Source organism: Ovis canadensis, chromosome 22 (genome assembly GCF_042477335.2).
Source record: "Ovis canadensis isolate MfBH-ARS-UI-01 breed Bighorn chromosome 22, ARS-UI_OviCan_v2, whole genome shotgun sequence".
Classification (NCBI taxonomy): domain Eukaryota; kingdom Metazoa; phylum Chordata; class Mammalia; order Artiodactyla; family Bovidae; genus Ovis; species Ovis canadensis.
The window spans coordinates 62,680,225-62,703,668 of record NC_091266.1 but is presented as its reverse complement, the minus strand read 5'-3'; the positions used below and the strand labels follow the sequence as shown (position 1 = coordinate 62,703,668).

Here is a 23,444-nt window from a genome sequence, read left to right as displayed (position 1 = left end):
GATGGGGACCATCCACACTGCAGATGGTCTTCAATTATTGGAAAAGCCACAGAGCCTGCTAAAAGTCACGCCCCTAACCTGCACCATCCAGTCCCAGCCAGGTGCTGACCTCCCCTGGCCATCGGCTCACCTGCTGGCCCATCCTGGGATGTTATCACAGGGGGTGCGTTGGTGTGTTTCTATTTGAAAATGGGCTTCTCTGAGGCAGACTTGGGGTTTGTTCCCTCTCAGCCCCTCACACCCTGCTGAGTCTGTGCACCCCTCCAGGTGGTCAAGTCTGTTGGTCCCCAGTTGGCTGCGGCTGCTGGTTCCTGTCCTCACGGACCCTCCTCCAAAACTCCTCCTTGCCCCTCTCCCCGCTGTTGCCTGCCTCAGGCTGCATCTGCGCCTCCCACTCTCCTGCTCTCTTACACTTACGGGGGAAAGAGCCCCCTCCACACCGAGAGCAGAAGTGAGCCCCCCCTTATTTAACAGACATGCAGACAGACAGATCCATACGTGCACGTTCAGTCGTGTCCAACTCTGCAACCCCATGTACTGCAGGCTGCCAGGCTCGTCTGTCCATAGAATTCTCCAGGCAAGAATACTGGAGTGGGTTGCCATTTCCTTCTCCAGGGGATCTTCCCAACCCAGGGATCGAACCCGCTTCTCATGTCTCCTGCACTGGCCAGTGGGTTCTTTTATCACTAGCATCACCTGGGAAACCCACAGACCCATAAGGCAAACCCAATAGCTAGAGGGTTCATAGGAGCAAACAGCATTCATTGCAGGTAATTTTTTTCAGATGAAGAGGAATAAAGGTTTTCAGATGATCCATTTTAACAAATATATCAAAGCTTATAAAATTTATTAAATAAATGCAACCAATAATAAAAAGCATATGCTTCAATTTCCACATTAGGCCCAGAATATCTGAAAGAGGAAGCTGGTGTGTGTATTAGGGAAGGTGTGAAACTGAAAAAGAGAGTGATCTGGGATCCCCAGACACAGATGTGGAAAGGAAGGCCTAACAGGAGTTGAGGTTTCAGGAGGAGAAGCAGTGTTGGAAAGGCTTTCTGATCCCACCTGGCAGTGGGCGTGGAGCATTCGGTCACCTTCCTTGGGTATTCTGAGAAACCACTGTTCAGAGCTTCTGTCTGGACTCTGGGAGGGTCGCCCTCCGTAAGGCGGTTATAATCCAGGCTTCACGAACCACCCAGGGCTTCTGAAGGCCAGTGCATTAGCCACCACTCCCACACAAGTCTGTGCCACTTCTGAGTTAGATTTTACAAGTCCTGAAATTGTCTACATAAATCCAGGCTTACCTCCTAATGAATGTCTTGTCTAGAAGGATTTAAGGCACAGGAATAAGATTAGGAGACTTCACTGAAGAAAGAGACGCAGGCTGGAAGTCAAAGTAAAGATTTATCCTTGCAACAGAATATTTTGGATCTTGCAATTTGCATATACAAATTCAGCAACGTTCACTGGCACTAGAATCAGAGCAAGATCAAATGATAAATGGAATAAAACAAAAAGAAATGATAGTTGAAACCAGAATACATACATATATTATAAAGATTGCACATAAATTAAACACAACTTAGTTAAACACAACAGAAATATCAGTAATCATACATTTTAAAAAAAGGCATGTCTCCAAATGCTGAAACAGAGGCATCAGGCTCATTTTAAAAAGTTTTAAAAAATACATAAAAATACCTTTTAAAACACTGGTGCGCATTCTTCACTCGTAAAGCACATGAGAGAGACTGTAAAGCGAGTCACACAGTGACCGATAAAGCAAGGAGATCAGAACGGGTCGTCTTCTGATCGCTATTTGGCCTTTGAATGCAACCGCATGCAACAGAGAAACATGTCAAAGGAAAAACGACTTTCCCAGCATGGCGCTGTTCAGTTATGTACAACGGACTTTCTTTGACCCAAGGGGAGGAGGTGCCAGCTTTCAGGGCAAGGCAGACAGGATGCGGAGTCCTGGAGCGCCCACCAAGGCTGGAATCAGAGCCATGGGGTGATGGCAGGGGCCCAGAGGCTGGTGACTGAGCCCCCCGGGGAAGCAAGTGCTGCCGTGATTGTGGAGGGAGCAGGGTGCTGCACCCCAGGGCCAGTGGCGTTTGCTCTGTTCTCAGAACCACCAGCGTGGAGCCTCAGCAGATGCAGGCGACGGCCCAAAGGGCAGGAAATACACACAAACAAACGGGGTGCTTTCCCGAGGGCACCCCTGAAAAGGTCTGCCTTAATCCCACGACACGAGATGCCAGCTAGACCACGAAAGGGCCTGCAGGATGCTCAGTGAAGGCTCCTGAAGTTGGCCCCCATCCAGGCCCTGGGGCACTTCGATCCCATGTTGCCATCACTGCCAACATCAGCTCTGTTTCTAGGCTTCGGTGCTCAACTTTCTCTCTTCCCCTTTAGTCAAAGGAGGACTTCGGGCGCGGGACTTTAACAATGGAAACAAATGGGGCCACCTGGTGCGTCTTGCAAAGCTCCCTCCATGTTCCTCTTTGACCCAAAAGCACCATCAGTGCGCCCAGAAGGGAGAGGGCGGCGGTCGGCTGCGTGAGGAGCCCAGGGCTGCTGGTGGTGGCAGCTCTCACAAAGTTGTGCTTTTGTCCGTCCAGCTGGGCTCCTCTGACCTTTGGGTGGGGCGTGGAGGAGCAGAAGAACCTTGATTAACTGTGGGCCTGTTATTAGGACATCACTCACCCTGGGTTGCACTCACGCAATCAGTTACCAGTGGAAATATCAAATTAGGTCTTTAGATTCATATCTCTTTTAGAAAGCAAAAAAAAAAAAAAAAGTACCCCAAAATGCACATGTTAAATGATTACAGAAAGATAGACCAGATGTCTTTTTTTACATTGTGCTCATCTGTTTAGGCACCTGATGGCCACGAAGAGGTCGCTGCCATTAAATTAAACCTTTCCATGTTCGTCCTCTTTTTTTTTTTTTTTTTGCCCCACAAGCCAATCCTGAGTGGCAATGAGATCATTATTATCCAGTGTCAGAAGTCTCAATAGGAACCATTCAAAAAGAAGTTAGTCTTTAGAGTAAGGATTTCTCTTTCTTTCCTTTTATTAAATATTAAGGAGTGGGACTTTAAAAAAACTGTATAAATCTATATTTTAACTATTTTTTTCTTACAAACAGTCTTAACTTTTACAAGAGATTTTTTAAAATACCAAAACACCTTCTCAGAAAGTTTAAAGCATAATTGCTTGTGGTTGCCCGACTGTTTCTCCCAGGCAGGAGCTCCTGGCTTCTCTGTGCATGTCAGATGTGCTATCTGACCTTTTGGAATGGGAAGTGATTTTTTATTGTGCCTCGAGGTATAGCTCACGACTAGCAGGGCAGAATGGTGGAGTGCAGGCGGGGGACACAGGAGTGAGAAGGGCAGTGGGTGTGATTCTCAGAGGGTCATCTGAGTCAACCACCCAGACAGATGGAGAGCAAGCGGCGCGACGGGAGTGACGCTCTGCGAGCTGGTTTGCTGGACCCGAGGCCACTGGGCCACTGGCCTTCACATCTCTTTTGTCTCGACAAGATGTCACAACACAGTCTTGATAAATGCATTTTTAAGGATCACTACATAGCCACCAATTACTCCAGTGTGTTTTAGACCTGGACTCAGGTTGAAAAGTCTTCTTTGATTTTCAAAAGGTAAAGGAAAACTACATGGACTGAGGCTGAGGCCTATAGGACTCCTTGTTTACACCATATCTTCACGGGAAGTTTGCCTTCAAAAACCTGCCACTGCACAGGGCTGTGAAATCAATATCATGAAATTTTCCACTAATTTCTCAGTCCTCGATTATTTGCTAATGAAGTTGTGGTTAATACCTTGCATAAATAAACACACTCGGCATGTTAAGATCTTTAGAGGTGCTGACTGTGTGAAGTTAAGTGACATGAATCTAATGAAAAATTAAAATATTTTTTTACTGATATTAGCAGAAATATATATTTTATGGGATATTATTTGACCTTAATACATTATTCCAGTTTTTAAAGGGCGTATTTAAGATTTAATAACTTTACAGCAGGTGGCCTTTAAAGCATAACAAAATATATACAAAGAAATTACGAAGGATATTAATGTCAACTATGAAATAAATTAACATGATTTTTACAAAATATACTGACCATTAAATTAAAAAATATTTTAAGGCAGGAATTTTCATTTGAAATTAGCATAATCAGAAAATATATCAATAAAATCTTGTACCACTTTGTAGCAGAATTCATACTGTTCCTGAAAAAGAAAACCAAGAACATATTAAAATAATATTAAAGATATATTTAATTAATTTAATTCAAAGAAAGACTAGAGAGAAGACATAAAAAAGTCTGACCAGTTATTAAAATAGTGTATATCCTGATGCATATAAATGTCTGTTACACAATTTAGTTTTTAGGTACATGTTTCCAAATCTATTTTTCTACATAGAAAATGTCAATGTTTCAACTCAGTGTATTTTGGACTCACTCTCTGAGTGAGAGATCTCTAGTTTTCATATTTAAACTAAAAACCACTACTTTGGAACGAAAAAATAATAGCAAACCTAACATCAAGCTTCATAATGCAAAGAAAATAATCTATAAAAGTTAAATAAGATGGAAATATAGATTATTTTTAAACCTAAATTTACACTACAAAAGGGCATTGCTTTATATCAACTTTACTAAAATTCAAAAGAATGATGCCTTGCATCTGTGAGTGCGTGCATGCTTAGTTGTGTCCGATTCTTTGTAAATACACAGACTGTAGCCCGTCAGGCTCCTCTGTCCACAGAATTTTCCAGGCAAGAATACTGGAGTGGGTCACCACTTCCTACTCCAGGGGATCTTCCCGACCCGAGGACTGAACCCCCATCTCTTGTGTCTCCTACACTGGCAGCAGATTCTTTGCCACTGGGCCACCTGGGGAGGCCCCTCCACACATCTGTGTGAGGCTCTCATTAGCACACTTGGACATCGCCTGACTTCTGACCTTCCAGCAGCTCTTTGGGGTTGCGAGACTAGAGCCAGGTGATGGGTTAACGGGGGACCAGCGAGCAGCGCGTGTCACACTACCAGTACTGAGCACTGAAAAGAAGAAATGAGGACTTCGCTGGTGCTGCAGCGGGTAAGCCTTGAAGCTTCCAATGCAGGGAGTGCGTGTTCGATCCCTGGTTGGGGAACTAAGATCCCACATGCTGGGCAATGCGGCCAAAGGGCAGGGGGAAAAGAGGAAATGAAACAGATGGGGAAAATGGCAATGCCTGAACTTTCTTAGAGAGCCTACCATGAGTCTAGGAAAACTATGAGCACAACAGTAAGCAGATATGGGGGTGGACTCCGGTGGTTTAAGGAACAACAGACGGCAGCTACCCTTGGAGACCCTGGTCACTTGCTGGCCCAGTTAATATGGGAGCTGGGGAAGCGGGGGGCCCAAGGGAGGCTACTAGCTCCCTCCTCTTCTTTCCCAGCACCTTGGATTCAGCCTCTTACCTAAATTTACATTGAATAAGAATCGACCGGCCTTTGGGTTGGAAGAGGCCAAACATTAGCCCATCTAGCCCTTCTGGGGTCTCGGTCCAGCCAGCATAGGACAGAGCTGTGCTTTGCAGGGAAAGAAAGACGGAGCCAAAAGCGGCTGTCCTGTGGTTGCAAGGGAGTTGGGAGAGTCAAGAGTCACTACAGGGTCCTCCCTTCCAGCTACTAAGATCCCACCCGGTCACCCAGCCCTTGGAAGGAAAGAGAAAGTGCCTGCGTTAGGACTGAGTGAGCACAGAGAACCAGTGGGCTGTGCTAGGGGCCTGGGAGGGCAAGTCCTAAGATAGGAAGCCTTGGGAAAAACTCCAATACGTTGGCCACCTGATGCAAAGAACTGACTCATTGGAAAAGACCCTGATGCTGGGAAAGATGGAAGGCGGGAGGAGGAGAAGGGGACGACAGAGGGTGAGATGGTTGGATGGCATCACCGACTCAATGGACATGAGTTTGAGTAAGCTCCGGAAGTTGGTGACGGACCGGGAGGCCTGGCATGCTGCAGTCCATAGGGTTGCAAAGAGTCAGACACGACTGAGCAGCTGAACTGAACTGGGGAAAATAAATATGTCTCTGGAGAAGGGCATGGCAACCTGCCCCAGTGTTCTTGCCTGGAGGATCCCATGGACAGAAGAGCCTGGTGGGCTATAGTCCATGGGGGGTCTCAAAGAGTCGGACATGACAAACACTTTTACTTTTCTTGAGAAAAGCAACGGGTTATAACGGTCTTGAAAACTGAACTTGCTGTTGGAGGGCAATCACCAAATTTGGTAGGGAGGCCATCTCCTCTGAAAACCAGAAAGAGTGGGTTTTCACCATGGAACGAAGGAAGACCTATGGGCAACTGCACTCTGCATGGATTCCTTAAGCCCCCTGGGCAGCGCCTGGAGGCTGAGTGAGACCCAGCCAAGGACAAGAGTCCACATGACCCATGGAAGGCAGAAGATGGCAAGAATCAGGACTGTAAATGTCACCTCCGCGTGTGAACGTTTACGTCTGTAAGCGTAGACTGGAATCTGCAGAACAGTTCACTGACGCGCAGCTGGGCTTCTGTCCAACGGGTCTTATCATCGAAAGCCAGGGCAGTGCCCCTCCTCTCGCGTCTGCCCAGGGGACAGACCCCACCCTGATGCAAGGGAGGAAGGGAGTCTGTGAAGCTTCTGTATGCTGTATGCTGTCTGGGACTTTCAGCTCTCTGTCCTGGAAACGTAGCCTCCCTCCTTCCTTCCCGGTGGACTTGAACTTCAGTGCAACACACATCAAATGCAACATGAGACAATTCTCAACTCCTCTGGAAGCCGTTTCTTACCAGGGTTTGCACCATGTGTGGCCTCTGAAGTCGTAAACTCTTCACAGCTTGGAATACATCTAAAAGCCCCTCAGCCTTGACCCGTTCCAGAATGTTGCTGAGTGCTATGAAAGTCCCCGTCCGCCCAGCTCCAGCACTGCAGAGAGAGCAGGGAGTAAGACACCGAATCTCGCCCTCGGGCATGAGAAACCCACAGCCTCCACCAGGCCCGGCACGCCAGCGCTGGAACGACCGGAGCTTGGCTCTTTAACGACCATTTTATATGGAGCTTGGCTCTGGACAGAGAGTCAGCAAGCACAGAAGTCCTCAAGAACGTGCCTAAATGTAACATGAGTCAGACCAGAACCAGTGACGAGTTTTCAAGCTGGTGGACCCATTTCCCTTCCTCCTTGTCGGGGGACTCTCAGAGGATGGCCCCTGGGCTGGCAGCAGCTACATCACCTGGAAACTTCTTAGGAGCAAAACCCCTCCCTGTTTAGGCATAGGGAGCTGCAATCCTGGCCGACTCCCCATGTGTGCAGGGACCATCTTCCGAGATGGGAGGTGTGCGGGTGGATGGAAGGGTTGCTTGGACAAAGGACAGCCCCTGGCAGGCAGGGTCAGATAACTGACCCCTCCCGACAGTGAAGGTCTGCATCTGCTCTGCTTAACAGATAAACCCTGTGGAAGCAGACCCTCTTGGGAGAGAGAGAGCAGGCCTAATGCAGGCAGGCTTGGCTGGCCTCTTCCCCGGAGCCCTCGGAGGACGCGGGGTTCCCAAAGGGCCCCAAATCCCGACTGTGGGTTTCGCTCAGCTTTGTTGGCATCCCTGGTGCCCGACACCCATAACGTTCCGTCTGGGTTTGCCGAGGCGGAACAAGAAGGAACTCAGTTCTCATTTATTCTAAAGGACATCTACGAAGGCACCAGGGACTGAAAACCTAGGTGTGTGCACCCCCTGCTGGCCGTGCCCAAAGGGCGCATCTCTGGGTCCAAGGTCAGGAAAGCGGCCAGACCAATCCACCAGGTTAAGCCGGGCTTTGTTGACACGAGGGGTAAGCGGGTGGGGGCAAATGGCAGTCAGAAAAATGGGAGCCACATGTAGACAGAGGTACAGAAGTGCAGTCTTAGAAGCAAATCAGATCCCATCAAGATTACACACCCCAAGCTTCCCCAAGTCAGACTCCACCTCAAGATCAGACACCCCAAGCTTCCACAAATCAACCCCACCCCAAGATCAGATGCCCCAAGCTCTCGCAGGAAGAGTTTTACAAGGGTGATCAAGGTCCCTGCCAGCAGGGGGCCCTGGCCCAGAAGGAATGAGAGCTGGCATGTCTCTATAGGATTCACCTTATGCCTCATAAAGCTGTTTATCAAGGTTCTTGCTGGGGGGGTGTCCTGCTGTGTCCAGGTGCCCCCTGGTGGGTCCCTCTGCTCACGGTAGGGTGGGGGGCTTGGGAGCCAGGCTGAGTGGTGGGCTGGGGCTGCGGACCCTCTGTTATGGACCCTAGCCTAGACATCCCTGAGTAATTCAAGAAAAGCTTCCTGCTGTGCTGGGTGGGCATGGCAGCCAGAGCCACACCAGTCTTTCAAAACGAAGATAACTCAAGTTCAGGGTTTGTCTGAGCTGCGCTTGGAAACGTGTCTATTTTTTTTTTTTTGACAACTTAAAAAGCACAAAGAAATGTGTCTGAGTCGCTTCCTGGCTCCTTCTCACCAAATGCTCCTGCAAGTCTAGGAAGATATTTATGCCTTTGTGTTAAGTCTGGGAGCAGGGGAGGTGAAGAAGACGGGTCCAGGGACGTGGTGCTGAGGGGAGCAGCGGGCTGGGCGTGGTCCGCGTCGGGCCCACTTGCCTGCAGTGCACGGTGATGGGGTGGTTGCCGGTCTGCTGCTGCTGCTTCTGCACGGCCGCGATGAGGTCAATCATGCCTTTGCCCTCGGCCGGGATCCCAATCTCGGGCCAGCCGTGGAAGTGGAACTGCCGCACCACCCGCATCTGCTCCTCTGGCCGGGCCAGGGGCTGCGGGGCGGGAAGAGCGTCTCAGGGCTGCGCGGTCACAGCCACCCGGCCACCCTCCCAACCCCGCCCGGGGGGGATTCAGGCCACAGTCTCAGGCGGCCCGCGGAGTTCTCATCTGGCTGGCCTCCCAGATGCTGGCTGCTTGTAGGCTGTGGTCACCCTAAAGCAGAAGGCCAGCCGTGCTTCCTTCTGGGTAGGGGTCACGCCAGTCAAAGGATGCTCCCCGGAGCCCCCAGGGCCTGCCAGCCCCTGTTATGGGACCCTGGGTAGTTTTGCTTGAGATGACAAGAATCATCCCTGTTTTGTAAGAAGCCTCACTTCCCTGATAGCTCAGTTAAGAATCCTCCTGCAACGCAGGAGACCCCAATTCAATTCCTGGGTTGGGAAGATCCTCTGGAGAAAGGATAGCTACCCACTCCAGTATTCTTGGACTTCCCTTGTGGTTCAGCTGATAAAGAATCCTCCTGCAATGTGAGAGACCTGGGTTCAACTCCTGGATTGGGAAGATCCCCAAGAGAAGGGCATAGGCTACCCACTCCAGTATTCTGGCCTGGAGAATTCCACGGAATGTATAGTCCATGGGGTCGCATAGAGTTGGACACGACTGGGCGACTTTGACTTTCAGGACCCCCCATGTCTCTTCAAGGCTGGGGATGAGCAGTTTCAGAGTCTAGGGGCCCTGGGTCTTTCTGCGACCCACGTGGAGGAGACCAAGTCTTTGGGCAAAGCTGGGTTTCTCTGTACTGACCGTCTTGGGCTCGGAATCAGATCCCATAGGTAGGTCATTTTACCCATGGTTGACACACAGGGAGCGTTCCCAAGACTTGGCTGGTGGGGGGTGGCGGGAGGCTCTGAGAAGGGGTCTGGCAGAGAAGCCCAGGAGGCCTCTGTGGCGTTACCCATTCATTCCTCCTGCTCTCTGACCCACGGTTGTTTCTCCCAGGGACTGGGCAGCAGTAGGGCGCCTCTTGGAGTTGGCTACTTGGCCCCACCATCCCTGCACTCTAGCAAGGAGCTGGGGGACGATCATGGAGGTGAAATCTTATGGGAGATCAGCCACTTGGTAACACGGCTGCCGACCGCCCACGCTGACCACTGACACGAACGTGGGGAGCCCACACGATGGCTGCAGGGTGTTCTGTTCACAAGAGACTAAAGGTCTCCGTCAACAATACCTGATTGAAGGTGACCAGGAAGTCTCGTATACTGATGGCTTCAGAAAGGGTGTCACTCTTTATTTCGATCGTTATTTCTCCGTGAGTCACTGAGCCCTCTGTTGGCCAATACTGGTAGCATTTATCCTGGGGGATAAAATAAAAATGTTCTAAGTCTCGTACTAAAGAATTTGCTGCCAGCCGTTTTAACAATAGGATACAGGCGTGCTGTCAAACCATTTAATGCATTTCATCTGAACAGGAAAGTAACACATGAGCATAAATACGAATGCCACTGCCTGCTGACCAAGGGAACAAAGCAGACAGCCCAGGAGCAGGTATGCGTGTGTCTGCAGGACAGACACAGAGCAGAAACGACAGCACACAGAGGAGGGGCCAGTCAGTGGCTGGAGCTGGAGAATCAGCTCTCTGAACGGGAGAAGTGAGCTGGATCCCTAACTCACCTGCCTGGCTCAGCTGCCTGGACTGATATGAATGCCCCGGCCCCTCCTGGAGTTGGGCAGTGTGCAACCTACACGACTGTATATGGCAGACTTGAAGTTTAATAAAGACAAACCAAGACAGGGTAAGACTTGAAGTCAAAAATAAAACTGTGAACGCCTTAGAAAAAATATCTTTTCATTTGGGGGTACAGGTTTACCAAACAAGAACCCCAAAGAGCTAACCAACCATGACAAAGAAGATCTCAACATCAGATTATATTAAAATTAACCCTATGTCATCAATAAACATTTTGTTGTTGCTTAGTCTTTAAGTTGTATCTGACTCTTTTGCGACCCCATGGACTGTAGCCCACCAGGCTCCTGTGTCCATAGCATTTTCCAGGCAAAAATACTGGAGTGGCTTGCCATTTCCTCCTCCCGGGGAATCTTCCCCACCCAGGGATCAAACCAGCATCTTCTCCATTGGCAGGCAGATTCTTTACCACTGAACCACTTGGGGAACTCCAACAGACATTGAGAGAGTAAAAAGACAAGGCATCAGCTGAGATGAGATACTTGCAATACTTAAAAGCAACAAGGAATCAGTACCAAGAATATATAAAGAAATCCTCCAAATCAACAAGAAAAGTGCAAACAGCCCACAAGAAGAATGAGGGAAAGGCATGAACAGGCACTCTGCACAAGAGGAAACATATCATCCTCTATAAATACACAAAGTGATGCCTGCCCTCAGAGGGGTCAGGGAGATGCAAATGAAGGCCACAAAGAGATGATATTTATGCCTATTTAATTAACAAAAATGAGGGTGCCAGACAATCCTGGGGATGTAGAAGAATGACGTTCATCCAGGGTCTGCTTTGAAAACCATAACTACTTTGGAAAGTCGTTAGGAACTGCCCTGCCAATTCGAACGTTCACACACTCTCCAACGTGGCATTTTTGTCTCTGAACCGTACAATTCCACATGCATCATGAGACACATACAAGAAAGTAACCACAGCATTGTAAAACAACAAAATGAAATCAACCCAAATGCCCAGGACAGAAGGAGGGGCAAGTCAGTGGATGCAGGATGTAGTTTGTGTCATGGAGCATAAGGAAATGATGATGCATGAGCCACAGTTACAGGCAGCAACACAGCAAAATATCGAATGCATATCTTCAAGTGGAAAAGTCAAGTCTCAGAAGACTGTATACCTTGTGCGAAAGCCACTCAGTTGTGTCTGACTCCTTGTGACTCATGGACTGTACAGTCTGTAGAATTCTCCAGGCCAGAATATTGGAGTGGGTAGCCGTTCCCTTCTCCAGGGGATCTTCCCAACCCAAGGATCGAACCCAGGTCCTCCTGCATTGCAGGTGGATTCTTTACCGGCTGAGCCACCAGGGAAGCCCCTTTGTATACCTTAATGGTGCCCTCTTAATATGAAGTTGAAAAGCAGACAGAACTAAACAGTAGCTTCTTTAGGAATATATATACTCGATAAAAAAAGATTTCTTAAAAAGCTAAGAAAACATTCATTAGGATGGCTTAATTAAAAAGATGATTGTCAGTGTTGATGAGGATGGGGAGAAACGGGAACACTCGTACATTACTGGTGGGGAGCTGCTTGAACAGTTAAGTGATATGAGTTTGCAATATAGTTATGACAGGCCCCAGCAGTTCCAGCCCTAGGCATCTACCTAAGAGAAATAAAAATATGTGTCCACGTAAAAACTTGTCCATGAGTGTTCAAAACAGTATTCGTAACAGCCCAAAGTGAAACAACCCAAATGTCCAAACACTAATGAAGGAAAACACAGAATTTAGGGCCATACTATTAAAAAAAAAAAGAGTGAAGAACTGATTCATGAATGAGCCTTATAAACACGCTCAGTGAAAGTGCTCAATCATAAAAAAAAGGTGGCATGATTCCATTTATATGAAATGTCCAGAGGAGGCAACTTCATAGTCAGAAAGTAACTAACCTGTGGTTGCAGGGATTGTGAGGAGGGAGTAGGCAGTGATCATTCGTGGGTATGGGGTTTCTTTTCAGGTGATGAAAACGATCTGAATTAGTGATGCTGTACAACTCTGTGAGTAGGCTAAAACCCACGGAACCAGACCTTTTAGAAAGAGGAATTGTGTGATATGTGTGTTATGTCCCAATAAAACTGTTTTTAAAAAGCAAAGAAGTCAAACTCCACAAATTCAGGGTAGTGGATACCTCTTAGGAAAACACCTAGGTAAGTAAGTATATGTTATCAGCCAAAGTTTGGTTTTTCGATTGGATGATGGGCTCAAAAGTGTTTATGATGCTATTAAATAAAAATAAGAAGATTATGTGCCTCTAGATGGATCTCTGGGACAAAAGAAACATTTAACCCATTCACTTCTACCAGGACTATATTAATTAGGCACACATTTCAATACCTCCATCTTCTGCCCCAAGAAAAGTGAATAAAGGTCTTTTCCTTCAACAGGTTGTGATCAAATATGTATTTGTGGCAAACACAAAATGGCAGAAATTCAAGGCAGGTTAAAGGTGGCTCAGACGGTAAAGTGTCTGGCTACGGTGCATGAGACCAGGGTTCTATCCCTGGGTCAGGAAGATCCCCTGGAGAAGGAAATGGCACCCCACTGCAGTACTCTTGCTTGGAAAATCCCATGGACAGAGGAACCCGATAGGCTACAGTCCATGGGGTCGCAAAGAGTCGGACATGCCTGAGCGACTTCACTTTAAATAAAATGTAGGCTAAGAACAGCAGCCAGTGGGTAGTTACAATGAACTGGAGTGGCGGGGGGAGTTGAAATAAAACCTTTTTCATTTGCAGCCTCTCTCCCTCCTCAGTAGCTGTGGCCTGGCCTCACAGCTGATGGCAGGTGAGGTGTTCCCAAGGGACAGGCAGTCCATCGGGTGGGCTGCACCCGGTGGGTGTGAGCGGCCCTGAAGGCCGCTGGGGCGGGGGGCGGGCTGACCTGCTCTCTCTCCTGCACCTCGGTCAGCATCACGATCGTGTGGCACTTCCACTCCCAGACCATCCTCCAGAAGTCCTCCACAGTGTGCGCCAGGGGCCCCTGGGTGGCGATGAAGTAGTCCTTCTGCCGGTAGCCCTTCAAACGGGAGCAGAGGTTCAAGTCTGGCTCCCCCCACCCCCCACTCTCCCATGCTGGGACACGTGGCTTTAGGACAGCCCAGGGCCACAGGAGGGACGGCATTCAGGCTTCCGGGGCCTGAGCCGAGCCCCAGATGGCACACGCCCAGAAAACAGGTCAAGGGGACCCTTCACCTCTGTACCAGGTAACAGGACCCTTGCTTGGACTGGCTTTGATTCTATTAAGAATGTGTCTGTACGTGTCACAGCTAACAGCATCAAGGCAGGGCAGAGAGGGTGCAGAGTTAGAGGAAGTGAGTTAATTCCCCGGTCCTGGCTTGGGGCCTGCGTGACCCCCCCTCCAGCACAGCGTTCTCTCGTCTGTAAACCAGAATCCACACACGGACTTGACTGCAATGCTGTCTCCCGCCCATTCAGCTCTGCTGTGCACAAGGCAGCCTGTGACAGGGCCTGAACCGGACTGTGGTCACAGGACAGAAAGCTCAGGGACAGAGGGCTAGAGTTTAACAGCGAAGGAAAAGAGAAGTTACGATGTATTAAAGGCAGAATGGAAAAGCAGCCTATTATTTAAAAGTGCACGTACATCCTCTATATCAGAGTTCCTTATTCTTTTTTTTTTTTTTTCAGCAAGTGTTTGCTAATGAACTGGTTTGGCTTCCTGGGGGCGTGTCCACCCTTTCTGATTGTGAAAGCAAGTAGGTGAAGAGACTGTGATCACAGGGAAAGGGAGCTATCATCCCCACCAGGCACGTAGGCTCGGCGGGTGCCCGGCACTTACGTCTATAAAGGACGCGTTGATGTAGTCCGTGTACTCCTGGCCCCTCTTCATGGAGAGAATCACTCGGTTGAAGTCGTCTGTAAAGCAGTGCATCCCGTGGGTCAGAAGCGACCCCATCCTGCCTAGCAAACTTGAACTCGCTGTTAGGAGCTTCCGAGACAAAGCTTATGGATAAAATCACTAAATACAGTCAACCCCTTGGAAGGTTTCCTTCCTAAACTAGGTTCCTTCAAGTGGCCAGGGGAAGCTGTGTTTTGTGAGGAAAGTTCTCAAATAACTGACTCATTGTCTTCATCGGTCATAAATTGAGGTGCTGGGCTGTACTTGGTCGCTCAGTCATGTCTGACTCTTTGAAACCCCGTGGACTGTAGCCTGCCAGGCTCCACTGTCCTTGGGGATTCCCCGGGCAAGAATACTGGAGCGGGTAGCTTATCCCTTCTCCAGGGGATCCTCCCGATCAAGGAACTGAACCTGGGTCTCCTGCATGGCAGGAAGATTCTTTACCAGCTGAGTTCCCAGGGAAGCCTAAATTGAAGCCATTCATACCAAAACGTAAACATTAAAGTAAATTTAAGGTGTCAAAGGAGTGTGGCCGGCCAGGCAACGTGGCATAGCCTGCCAGAGGCATCACAGCCACAGAGCCTCCAGGGTCTGAGGCTGGAGAGGGCTTGCCCAGCCCCATGCACTGCCGGCTTGGGCAGGTCCATGTGAGGGCCTGCTGCTGCATGAGCTGGAGTCCAGGAGGGGATGCAGAGGAGAGGTCTGGGTGAGCCTTACCACCTCCCCTCTAGGCGGGCGCCTCCCCTTCCCCCTGGGGTTCCTCCAATGCCTCTGCTCCTACCAGGCCTGTAGGCTTTCTGTCCCCCTAGACCTCAGGCCACCCAGTGCCCGATGCCTCCCTTGCCCACGGTGTGCCAGCCCCAAGGCCTCTCCCTGAAAGGTCTCAGCTGAGTTCCCTTCGGGTCTAGCTGCATAGCACGGGCCAGAACTCCACTCTGTGTACAGCGGGGTGTCATGCCTCTGCCCAGGCTTCGGGGAAGATGGGATGGCATCTCATAGAGTCAGGAGGCACCACGTCAGGCCCGAAGCTCATCTCTCCACTTCCAGGAAGTCCCCCTCCCTCTCCCGCCTCCAAGTCCAGGTCACAAGCTGCCCGCCTGACACCCGCGGGACAGCCTAGGTCACTCACATCTTCACAGGCAGGTGTTCTCTTCCCCACACTTGACAGAGCTCCCCGAGGGCACCCCGCCCTGGACCCCTGGTTTATAGGAGCGGGTGGTCAACGACCTTCCAGCGACTGAAGCCCCAGGGTACCCGCCCGATGGCGCATGCCGCAAGGGCCTACCCTCCACGGGCGGCCCCTTACATGGAATGATCTGGATGACCCTGGCCTTCTTCATGTTCGCGGGCAGGTTGCCTGTCCTCATGTTCTCCTTCATGATGCGGACGTTTGTCAGTTTCTGCAGCGAAGAGAGACACAGCCGCGCAGTTAAAACCCTGACGTTCCTGAGAGACTGCTCAGCCTTCTAACCCCACTGCCATCAGGGACACCCGCTCAGAGGAAACGCCTGTCTCCATCTCCAGACGCGGCCCGAGTCTTGGGAGATAAAATGTGCACGTACGATATTACCCCCTCCCCCACCCCGCCACCGACATGGCTGCAGAGCTCTGAGAGTCCCCGTTGTTCTTCCCTTGAAAGTCACGGACAGGACGGACCCCCTTGCTTTTCCGGGAGTTCCTAAGGGAGGAAGCAGCTGCAAGCAGCCTCGTGTGGACGGGCCCGGTCCTCCTGGAGGGCAGGTCGGCGCTTACCCTGAACTCCTCCTCCAGCCCAATCTTGTCAAAGTGGGCGGTGGGGCCTTGCAGCGCCTGCAGGTGCTTCTCCAGGGAGGACACGTCCAGCTCGGTGTCCCCGTAGAGGTAGTACTCCAGTAAGGCTTGGTAGATGAACGTGTACTGCATCTGTGGGGAGACCCAGACGGGCTCCAAGGGGGGCCCCTGGAGTAGGGGGCCCCTTCTCTTTGTGCAGAGGGGAAGGGGTTGCGGGGAACGTCAGATTAAGGGCTCTCTGTAGTGACCATCTGCGGCCTTGGCGAGGGCCGGGGTGACACGGTCCCGGCCAGGCACCGCTCTGCGTGCACCTGACTTGCGTCCCGGGGCGTCGGGGTTTGCTGAGCCAAGCTCACACCAGCACAGGCGGATGGGCCAGAGGAGGGCATGACTCACGTCTGTCTGAACCATCTGAGGCCGCTGATTGCGGATTCTGGACACGAAGTCAAAGACGTCCACCTTCTGCTCCGCGTGCATCATGTCCATCATGGCGTCGATCACTATGAAGGTGCCTGTCCGGCCCACACCCGCACTTGGGGAGAGAGAGGAAGAGGCCATGTCGTGAGTCCCCTGTCCCCACTGCGATGACAGGACACGCCACCCTCAATGAAGCCGAACGTCTTCATGGCGCACAAACTTCCCTCCGTTAATAAAGACAAATCCAGGTAAGGCCACCGGAGGGCACCAAATCTCGGGGACAAGATCTCAAATTTCCTTCAAGGGCCAGGGAGCTCTCACTGCGGTCCTGTCTGACTCTGAGACCCTAGAGACTGTAGCCCACCAAGCTCCTCTGTCCGTGGGATTCTCCAGGCAGAAACCCTGGAGAGGGTTGCCATTTCCTCTTTCCTCTTCCAGGGGATCTTCCCAACCCAGGGGTCGAACCCACGTCTCCTGCAGGCCCTGCAACTGCAGGTGGACTGGAGACTACTAACAGGCTTATGGAAAAGGGCCGCTCTCTAAGCTTTGTGTGAATTGTACTGGTAATTTTTCTTCTATTACCGAATGCTGTCTCCTCATTATCACTTGTGCACCTGGATTTTTTTTTTTTTTTTTTGTCATGCTTGATATGTTTTTCCAGGTTCTTCACAGGAAAGAAAGACTCCAGGCCAGGTCTGTTGGCCCTGGGGCCAAGTTCATGCAAATTGGGGCACCAGCTGGCTCTATCTGGGACCCCAGCCCTGAACCCCAGGCTGGCTGGGGCCAGCTAGTGCTCAGGGGCTCCACCAAGAGGTATCCTTCTTTGGGAAGCTGCCCAATGCCACTCCTGAGCTGGTCTCCCCACAGCGGTCTCTGCACGTCCTCCCACCTCCACCCTACCTGTCCATCTAGATTCCCTCCAACCAATGCAGGCTGTCCATATGTGTCTCCCCAACACCCAGGACTCAGCAGGTATACAAAAAAACTCAGCCAACATCCATGGGACCAAAAAGTCCCTAATGGTCCAGACCACAACTGCACGCAGCAACCAAGGGTGCAGGATCACTAGGTTGAACTGGGCTTGCCCCCGGCACTCCAACCCACTGCAGCATTAGCCTCTTTTTAAAAAAGAAAGCCATCTTTTAAACAGAAGGTTCACAACTTAAGGAATGAAGCCCCCCCACCGTGTTCCTCTTTTGAGGGGAGGATGGCACCACACTTTCCACCAGACTACAAAATGGCAGTAGACAAGCAGTGAAGACCTGCCCCCTTGGAGACTCCCTGCTCATCACGGGGAGGAGAGAGTGGACGAGACATGAGGGGCTCCTTCAGGAGTCTTAGTTCTTTACAAACAAAGAAGGAGACGATCGTCGGGTGCAGAGCCAGGTCAAGACAGTCCACCCAGCAGGTGCGTGGAAGGGGCCAGGACGTAGCTGACTTCGGGCTGCAAGAGGCTCAAGCCCCGGGAGGGGGGAGCAGGGGACTTCAGCAGTGAAAGGGGCCAGGCTGGTTCCACCAGGAGAAGCCCCAGGCCAGGCGGTCTTCCCCTTCTGGACTCTGGATGCTGGTGTGGAGCTCAGAGCCGCAGCCAGAGACCTCTCCCTGTGGTTTCATCAGGGACCGAGTGGCAGTTTTTTTAAGGGATTGCGGGGGGTGGTTGTTGAGGGTGAGGAGTGAGTGCCGGAGCACAGAAGGAAATGGCTAAGCCCCCAGCCCCAGGCCATACACACTCTGGAGCCCAAGGAGACCCAAGTGAAGGTATATTTAGAGGGATGAGGCTGTCAAGTCCGCTCCCTCCTGAGGACTGGGCTCTGCCAGCCTGTGAGAGCCTCTTCCAGGATGCTGGCGGGCTTGAACTCCTGGTGGGAGCCTCTGCTCCCAGGCATTGCCTGGACCACTCATCTGCCCGCATGGGACTCAGCTCGATGGGGATACACAGACCAGAGAGAAGGGCGTCCATCCCCGTATAGAAAAACCCGCTGGCGAAGCAGGACACAGAGAAGTCAGGAGCTGCGGCAGCAACTGCAGCCACGCACTTCCCCGGGAAGAGCGCTTCTGTGCCAGGCGGAAGCTGGGGCTCTCGGCCACAGGCAGCGGCGGAGGGTGGAAGCCAAGACGAAGGGCAAAGGACCTGCCCCAGCACCGTGGCGAGCGGGGAAGCGGGCAGGGGAGGGGCCAGGCGCGGAGGGTCCACTAGCACCAGGGAATCTGGAGGCATCAGAACAAAACAGAGCTGAACCGCTCCCTGCAGCCAGCCCTGAACCCACACAGAGGCGGCTCCTTCATCCCTGCCATCTGGAGCCCAGCCAGCTGACTGTCAGCTGATGGGAACAGGAGCGCGCCTGCCTGCCTGCCTGCAACAGGCCTTTCAAACTCGCTGTCCTGAGGACATGCTGCTGACCGGTGTCCCCTCTAGCTGGGGCCACCGCGGGTCCGCGCCTCGGAGAGGTTTCCCTGTGCAGGGACTCAGGCCAGTGGCCCTGCCCTTCCAGCTGGAGGACGGACGGTCCTGCTCACTGGCTGTCACTCTCCACTGGACACGGGGTTTCCGGCTGTTACAGGTGGGGTCGTTCTGAGTATCATGGCCCGGTCAGGGACAAGAGGCACCTGCCCTCCAGGGACACAGGGGCTCTAAATCTGCCACAAAGGTGTTCAGTGGAAGCAACACACCAACTCTGGCTTTCAGGAAGTCTGAGCAAGAAGGGGGTGCTGCCCCCTTGAGAGGGCCAGGCGGGGCTGGACCATGCCCCAGACTCTGCAAAGCCAGTGGCTCAGAGGAGCGTGCAGTGCCAGGTCACAAGGCGCTTGTCTGCTTTTGATACTAAGGTTCCCCAACAGGTGGTACTGACGAAGGGCTCTGCCTCCCCGGATGAAGGGCATCCCTCCAGCTCTCGCCCTGAGAGATTCTCTGAGCTGCGTCCGGTATTTGGGAGGTACTTTCAGGTCACCCCAGCCGCCCCTCTGCCCACCCTGATGTCCGCCCACTGGTCATTTTCCCCCTGGAGGCTGTATCCTTCCTGGGCTGCCTGGCCCCGCCCCACACGCACCTGCAGTGGGCCACGATGGGCCCGGCGTGCGCGGGGTTGAGCGTCCTCACTTTCTTCAGGAACTTGAGCATGCCGATGGGGGTGAAAGGCACCCCGAAGTCAGGCCAGCTGGTGAAGTGCAGCTGGCAGACCAGCCGAGGTGCTTTGCAGCCGTCAGGGAGTTGCTGTGGGGACACGCGGAGACGTGAGCGGGCGGGACGGCCCCTGCCCCCTCCCCACCCCTAGCATCACGGCTCCAGGACACTTGCTCGAGGTCCCCCTCTGCTGTCCAGGCGTGAGCAGCCGTGGGGACTCATGCAGAGAGGGACCCATCAGTGAAGACTGGACGCCCGGGAGTGGGAGACCCTGATGCTTACTGGACCCCATAGCGGCGGGAACAGCAGAGCAGGGTCCACGGTCACCCGGGCCAGGACCGGGCTGGGCCAGGCCCCAGCAGCCAGGCAATCCCCTGCAGCTGGCCCTAGGGCTCACAGGCCCGTCGGCCAGCAGGCTGGCTGCGTCCCAGTTTGCCGCGACTGTATATTGCCATGTAACTGCCAACAGCATAAGCTTTCACTCTCAAAAGCGGCTTGGTTTGTGGGGAAAATATCTGGTTGGTCTACCCTTGGGAGACCCCACCCCACCCCACCCCAACGCTTCCCTCAAAAGCTTTCTCCACTCTTCTTACCCAGAACCGAGGAGCTTGGTTCTCTGCCCCAAGTCATGGAAGTTATATGGTGTATTTGGAAGCGTGTGTGTGCGTGTGTGCACATATGTGTTTCTGGGAGGAGGTAGGCCAAGGTCGGGGACACTAATATGATGAAGCTCATCCTCTCTCCTCTTTTGCTGTGGCTTCTAGGAAGCTCAGGCTCATATTCTGTGATATAACCACACCCATCACTCTACCTTTGATTCTTGATAAAACCACCTTCCGCTTTTTTCTAATTTTTTTTTTTTTTAATCTCTGAAATCTCTTATTTCATCCGCCTCGCCTACAGGTGTTTTTATTGAAGGCTGCCTTAAATCATCTCGGAGGAGGAGTGACTAGCAGGAAAACAGTTTGAAAAATAAGGAAATGTTTCAGATATAATTTTGAAACTGTAAAAAAAAAAGAAAAACCTCATGTCTCCATGCCAGTGTGTGAAACGGCCCTGTGTAACTGAGTGGGGGACCCCTTTCCACACCGTCAGGATGCTCCAACTGACTCAACTTCCTCCACCCAGGTGGTCTCTGGGAGCCAGGAGTATCGACCCTGACTCAAGGTCACGTGCACCTGCCTGTCAGCTGCCCTGCAGACTCAGATCTGCGGGGAGCATCCCACATCCCTGCCCGGCACCGCTTCCGCCTCGTCTCCCCTTGTGAGAGCTGCTGGGGGTGGGCGTGGGGTGGGGGTGGGGTGGGGGTGTTGGGGTAAGGCAAGTGCTTCCTATGATGAAGCGCGCACGCGTGCCTCGCCTCGCAAGCCTGCCTCTGCAGGAAGTCGCGTGCTTACGGACTGGATGCAGAACTTCCGGACGGTGTAGTCCACCAGCGCCACGCAGTCCTCCACACACACCCGGATGTGCCCGTACGTCCAGCAGCCCTGGTCCGGCCAGTACTGGTGGCACTTCTCCTGCGTGGGACACGTGGGCAGAAAAAGGAGGTCTGCGGGGGGCCTTTCATCACCTCGTCGCCCTCCGCCCGGACCACGGACACAAGGCCTAGCACACAGCCAGCTCCAGCGACACAGTCCTCAGAGGCCGCGGCGGTGCGTCTCCGTCTCCTCGGTGCTGCTTAGCGGCAGGACTGAGACCAGAATCGGGCCCCTCTGATGCCTCGGTTACTCATCCCCTTACTAACCACACGTACTGATTGGACCGTCGGGCTGAGCTGCTCTACAGAGCTGGGGACCCACGTGGAAGCAGCCTCACCTGGGCGGGGCTTCGTCAAGCCCCAGAGGACCACGTGCTCCCCAAACACTGCCCGTCGGATTTGGTGGGTCATTTTTCCCGCCCAGCGTTGAGGGCGAACTCCATTCGCATCCCACCCACCCTCTGTGGAAGAGTCACGGACTTGTCAGCTGAACGCCCCTGACTTTTCTCCAGCCAGGGATAAGACTGATGTAGGAATTTGTAGAGCTGGATGGGTGGGTGGTCACAGAGTGGTCTTCCTTTGCTTTCCCTCCCCCAGAACTATAAATGGACCACACAGGAGAGGGTGGGGACTGGGCCTCCAGTTCCTGACCCCAGGGCATCCTCCTGCAAGGAGGACTTGAAGGCATGAGGTCCCTCTAATGGGGGGACCCCTGCTCCATGGCTGACCCTGGACATGGCACACTGGGCGCAGCTCACAGGCCAGGCCACGAGGATGAATAATCCTATAAAACAAGAGTCAGCTGGTATTTACCAGAGCCCAGGGCTTGTGTGACGACACCCACCAACTTCCTCTCCTGCAGCCTGGCCCTGGGCAGCTCTGAAGGGACCCCGAGGAGAAGCCCACCCTGAAGGTCATGGTTTGGGGCAGTCTTGGCCTCCTGGGGACCCTCCAGAGACTCTCGCCTTGACAGACTCTCGCTCGAGGACCGGAGGGCTGCTTCTCAGACCCCCACAGGGCTCAGCGTGTGCTCTGTTTTCACGCCCTTGGCACTCCCATCTACCAGCGGTCACCACCGCCTGCCACCCGCACACCACCCCCACTCCACCCCCATCAGATCATGAGATGCCAGCTTTCACAACACCAAGCCAGGATGCTGAAGCCAAGGAGACCACAACAGAAGTATAAGCAATTAAGAAAAGGGGAACTCCATTGAGAAACCATTTTATCGAGACACTGAAAATCGAGGCCCAAAGGCAGGCTGAGTCTGAGTCACAGAGATGGAAAAATGCAGTAGGAGGCTGCAGAGAAAGTGGGGGGAGAGGGCATGTCAAGTAATGTAGCGACAAGATGACTGATGTGGGAGACGGGGGCGCCTTCCGAGCCCCACCGTCCCTGCACTGGTCTCTGTCTCTCGTTTGCAAACAAGCCCCCGAAAGCCTGGCCCAAAGATCAGTTGGTCCTAGGGGACGCCGGGCTCCAGGTCAGCCTCCTCGTCCAAGGCATGGGGCTGCAGCATCCGCTCAGAGCACCGGGACACCTCCCCCACAGCGCCCCCCCCCCACCCCCGCACCCACCCCACCCCACGACGACGTGTGGCTGCCTGGGAACCCCCTGCTTCCGCCCATCACTCTTTCCGGTGAGAGAGCATGCAGGGGGCCTGGGCAGGATTCACACGGAGGAGGAGGAGGAGGCTGGCCCTCCCTAGCCCTGTCCCAGCTCCCTTGGAAACAAAAGAAAACCCCTCTCCACTCCCGGACCGGAAGTGGGGTGGGGTTGGAGGCTTTTCCGCTGCTTTTCTGGGTGGAATAAATTAGTGGTGGGGGAGCTGGGGGCCACCTCGTGGCTGCCTTTCCTGCTGGCCGGCCTCCCCTCTCCTGCCCTGGCTGAGTTCCCCACGGTCTGTCACTTCCATCCCATAGGGCAGCCCCTGGGCCCCCTTACCCTGAGCCCTAGCCAAGCGGCCTGGGCTTTTGTGGGGACAGGCCGGCCAGCCCCTGGCCAGTGAGTGACGGTGGATGGCTCCTATATTTGGCTGGAGCCAGGACCACACAAGCCCCAGGACAGATTTCTCTGACCAAGCTGTGTCTCCTTGTTGACCCACTTGCCACCACCCCTGTTTGGGCCCTCGCGCTGGAACGTGCGAGAAGAACAGTCTGCCTGCTGCTAGCTTCCCATCTGCCTCCTTGTTCTGCTTTCAACTCTGGAGCGAAAGCGCAGGCCTCTGCTAACTGCTGAGGAAGCCCTCGCGCGCCCATCCACGTCAGCCC

The 23,444-nt window shown here is 52.8% G+C and overlaps 1 protein-coding gene across 8 annotated transcripts in view; it reads right to left on the bottom strand.

Moving 5' to 3' along the window:
• Positions 1-1,385: 1,385 nt before the first annotated feature.
• The window catches only part of PTPRE (protein tyrosine phosphatase receptor type E), a 179,879-nt gene continuing 157,820 nt past the window's right edge, over positions 1,386-23,444 (bottom strand). For 7 of the 8 annotated variants that reach the window (XM_069566883.1, XM_069566876.1, XM_069566879.1 and 4 more), the window contains 11 exons: positions 21,095-21,214; positions 19,624-19,787; positions 16,556-16,691; positions 16,142-16,291; positions 15,696-15,789; positions 14,330-14,406; positions 13,415-13,549; positions 10,016-10,141; positions 8,674-8,840; positions 6,839-6,974; positions 1,386-4,252 (listed from right to left, as the gene is read on the bottom strand). In XM_069566883.1, the coding sequence (XP_069422984.1) occupies positions 4,178-4,252; positions 6,839-6,974; positions 8,674-8,840; positions 10,016-10,141; positions 13,415-13,549; positions 14,330-14,406; positions 15,696-15,789; positions 16,142-16,291; positions 16,556-16,691; positions 19,624-19,787; positions 21,095-21,214 (1,380 nt within the window). In that variant the 3' untranslated portion in view covers positions 1,386-4,177. The remainder of the gene's footprint in view (positions 4,253-6,838; positions 6,975-8,673; positions 8,841-10,015; positions 10,142-13,414; positions 13,550-14,329; positions 14,407-15,695; positions 15,790-16,141; positions 16,292-16,555; positions 16,692-19,623; positions 19,788-21,094; positions 21,215-23,444) is intronic. The other variant, XM_069566881.1, reaches the window with a different exon arrangement.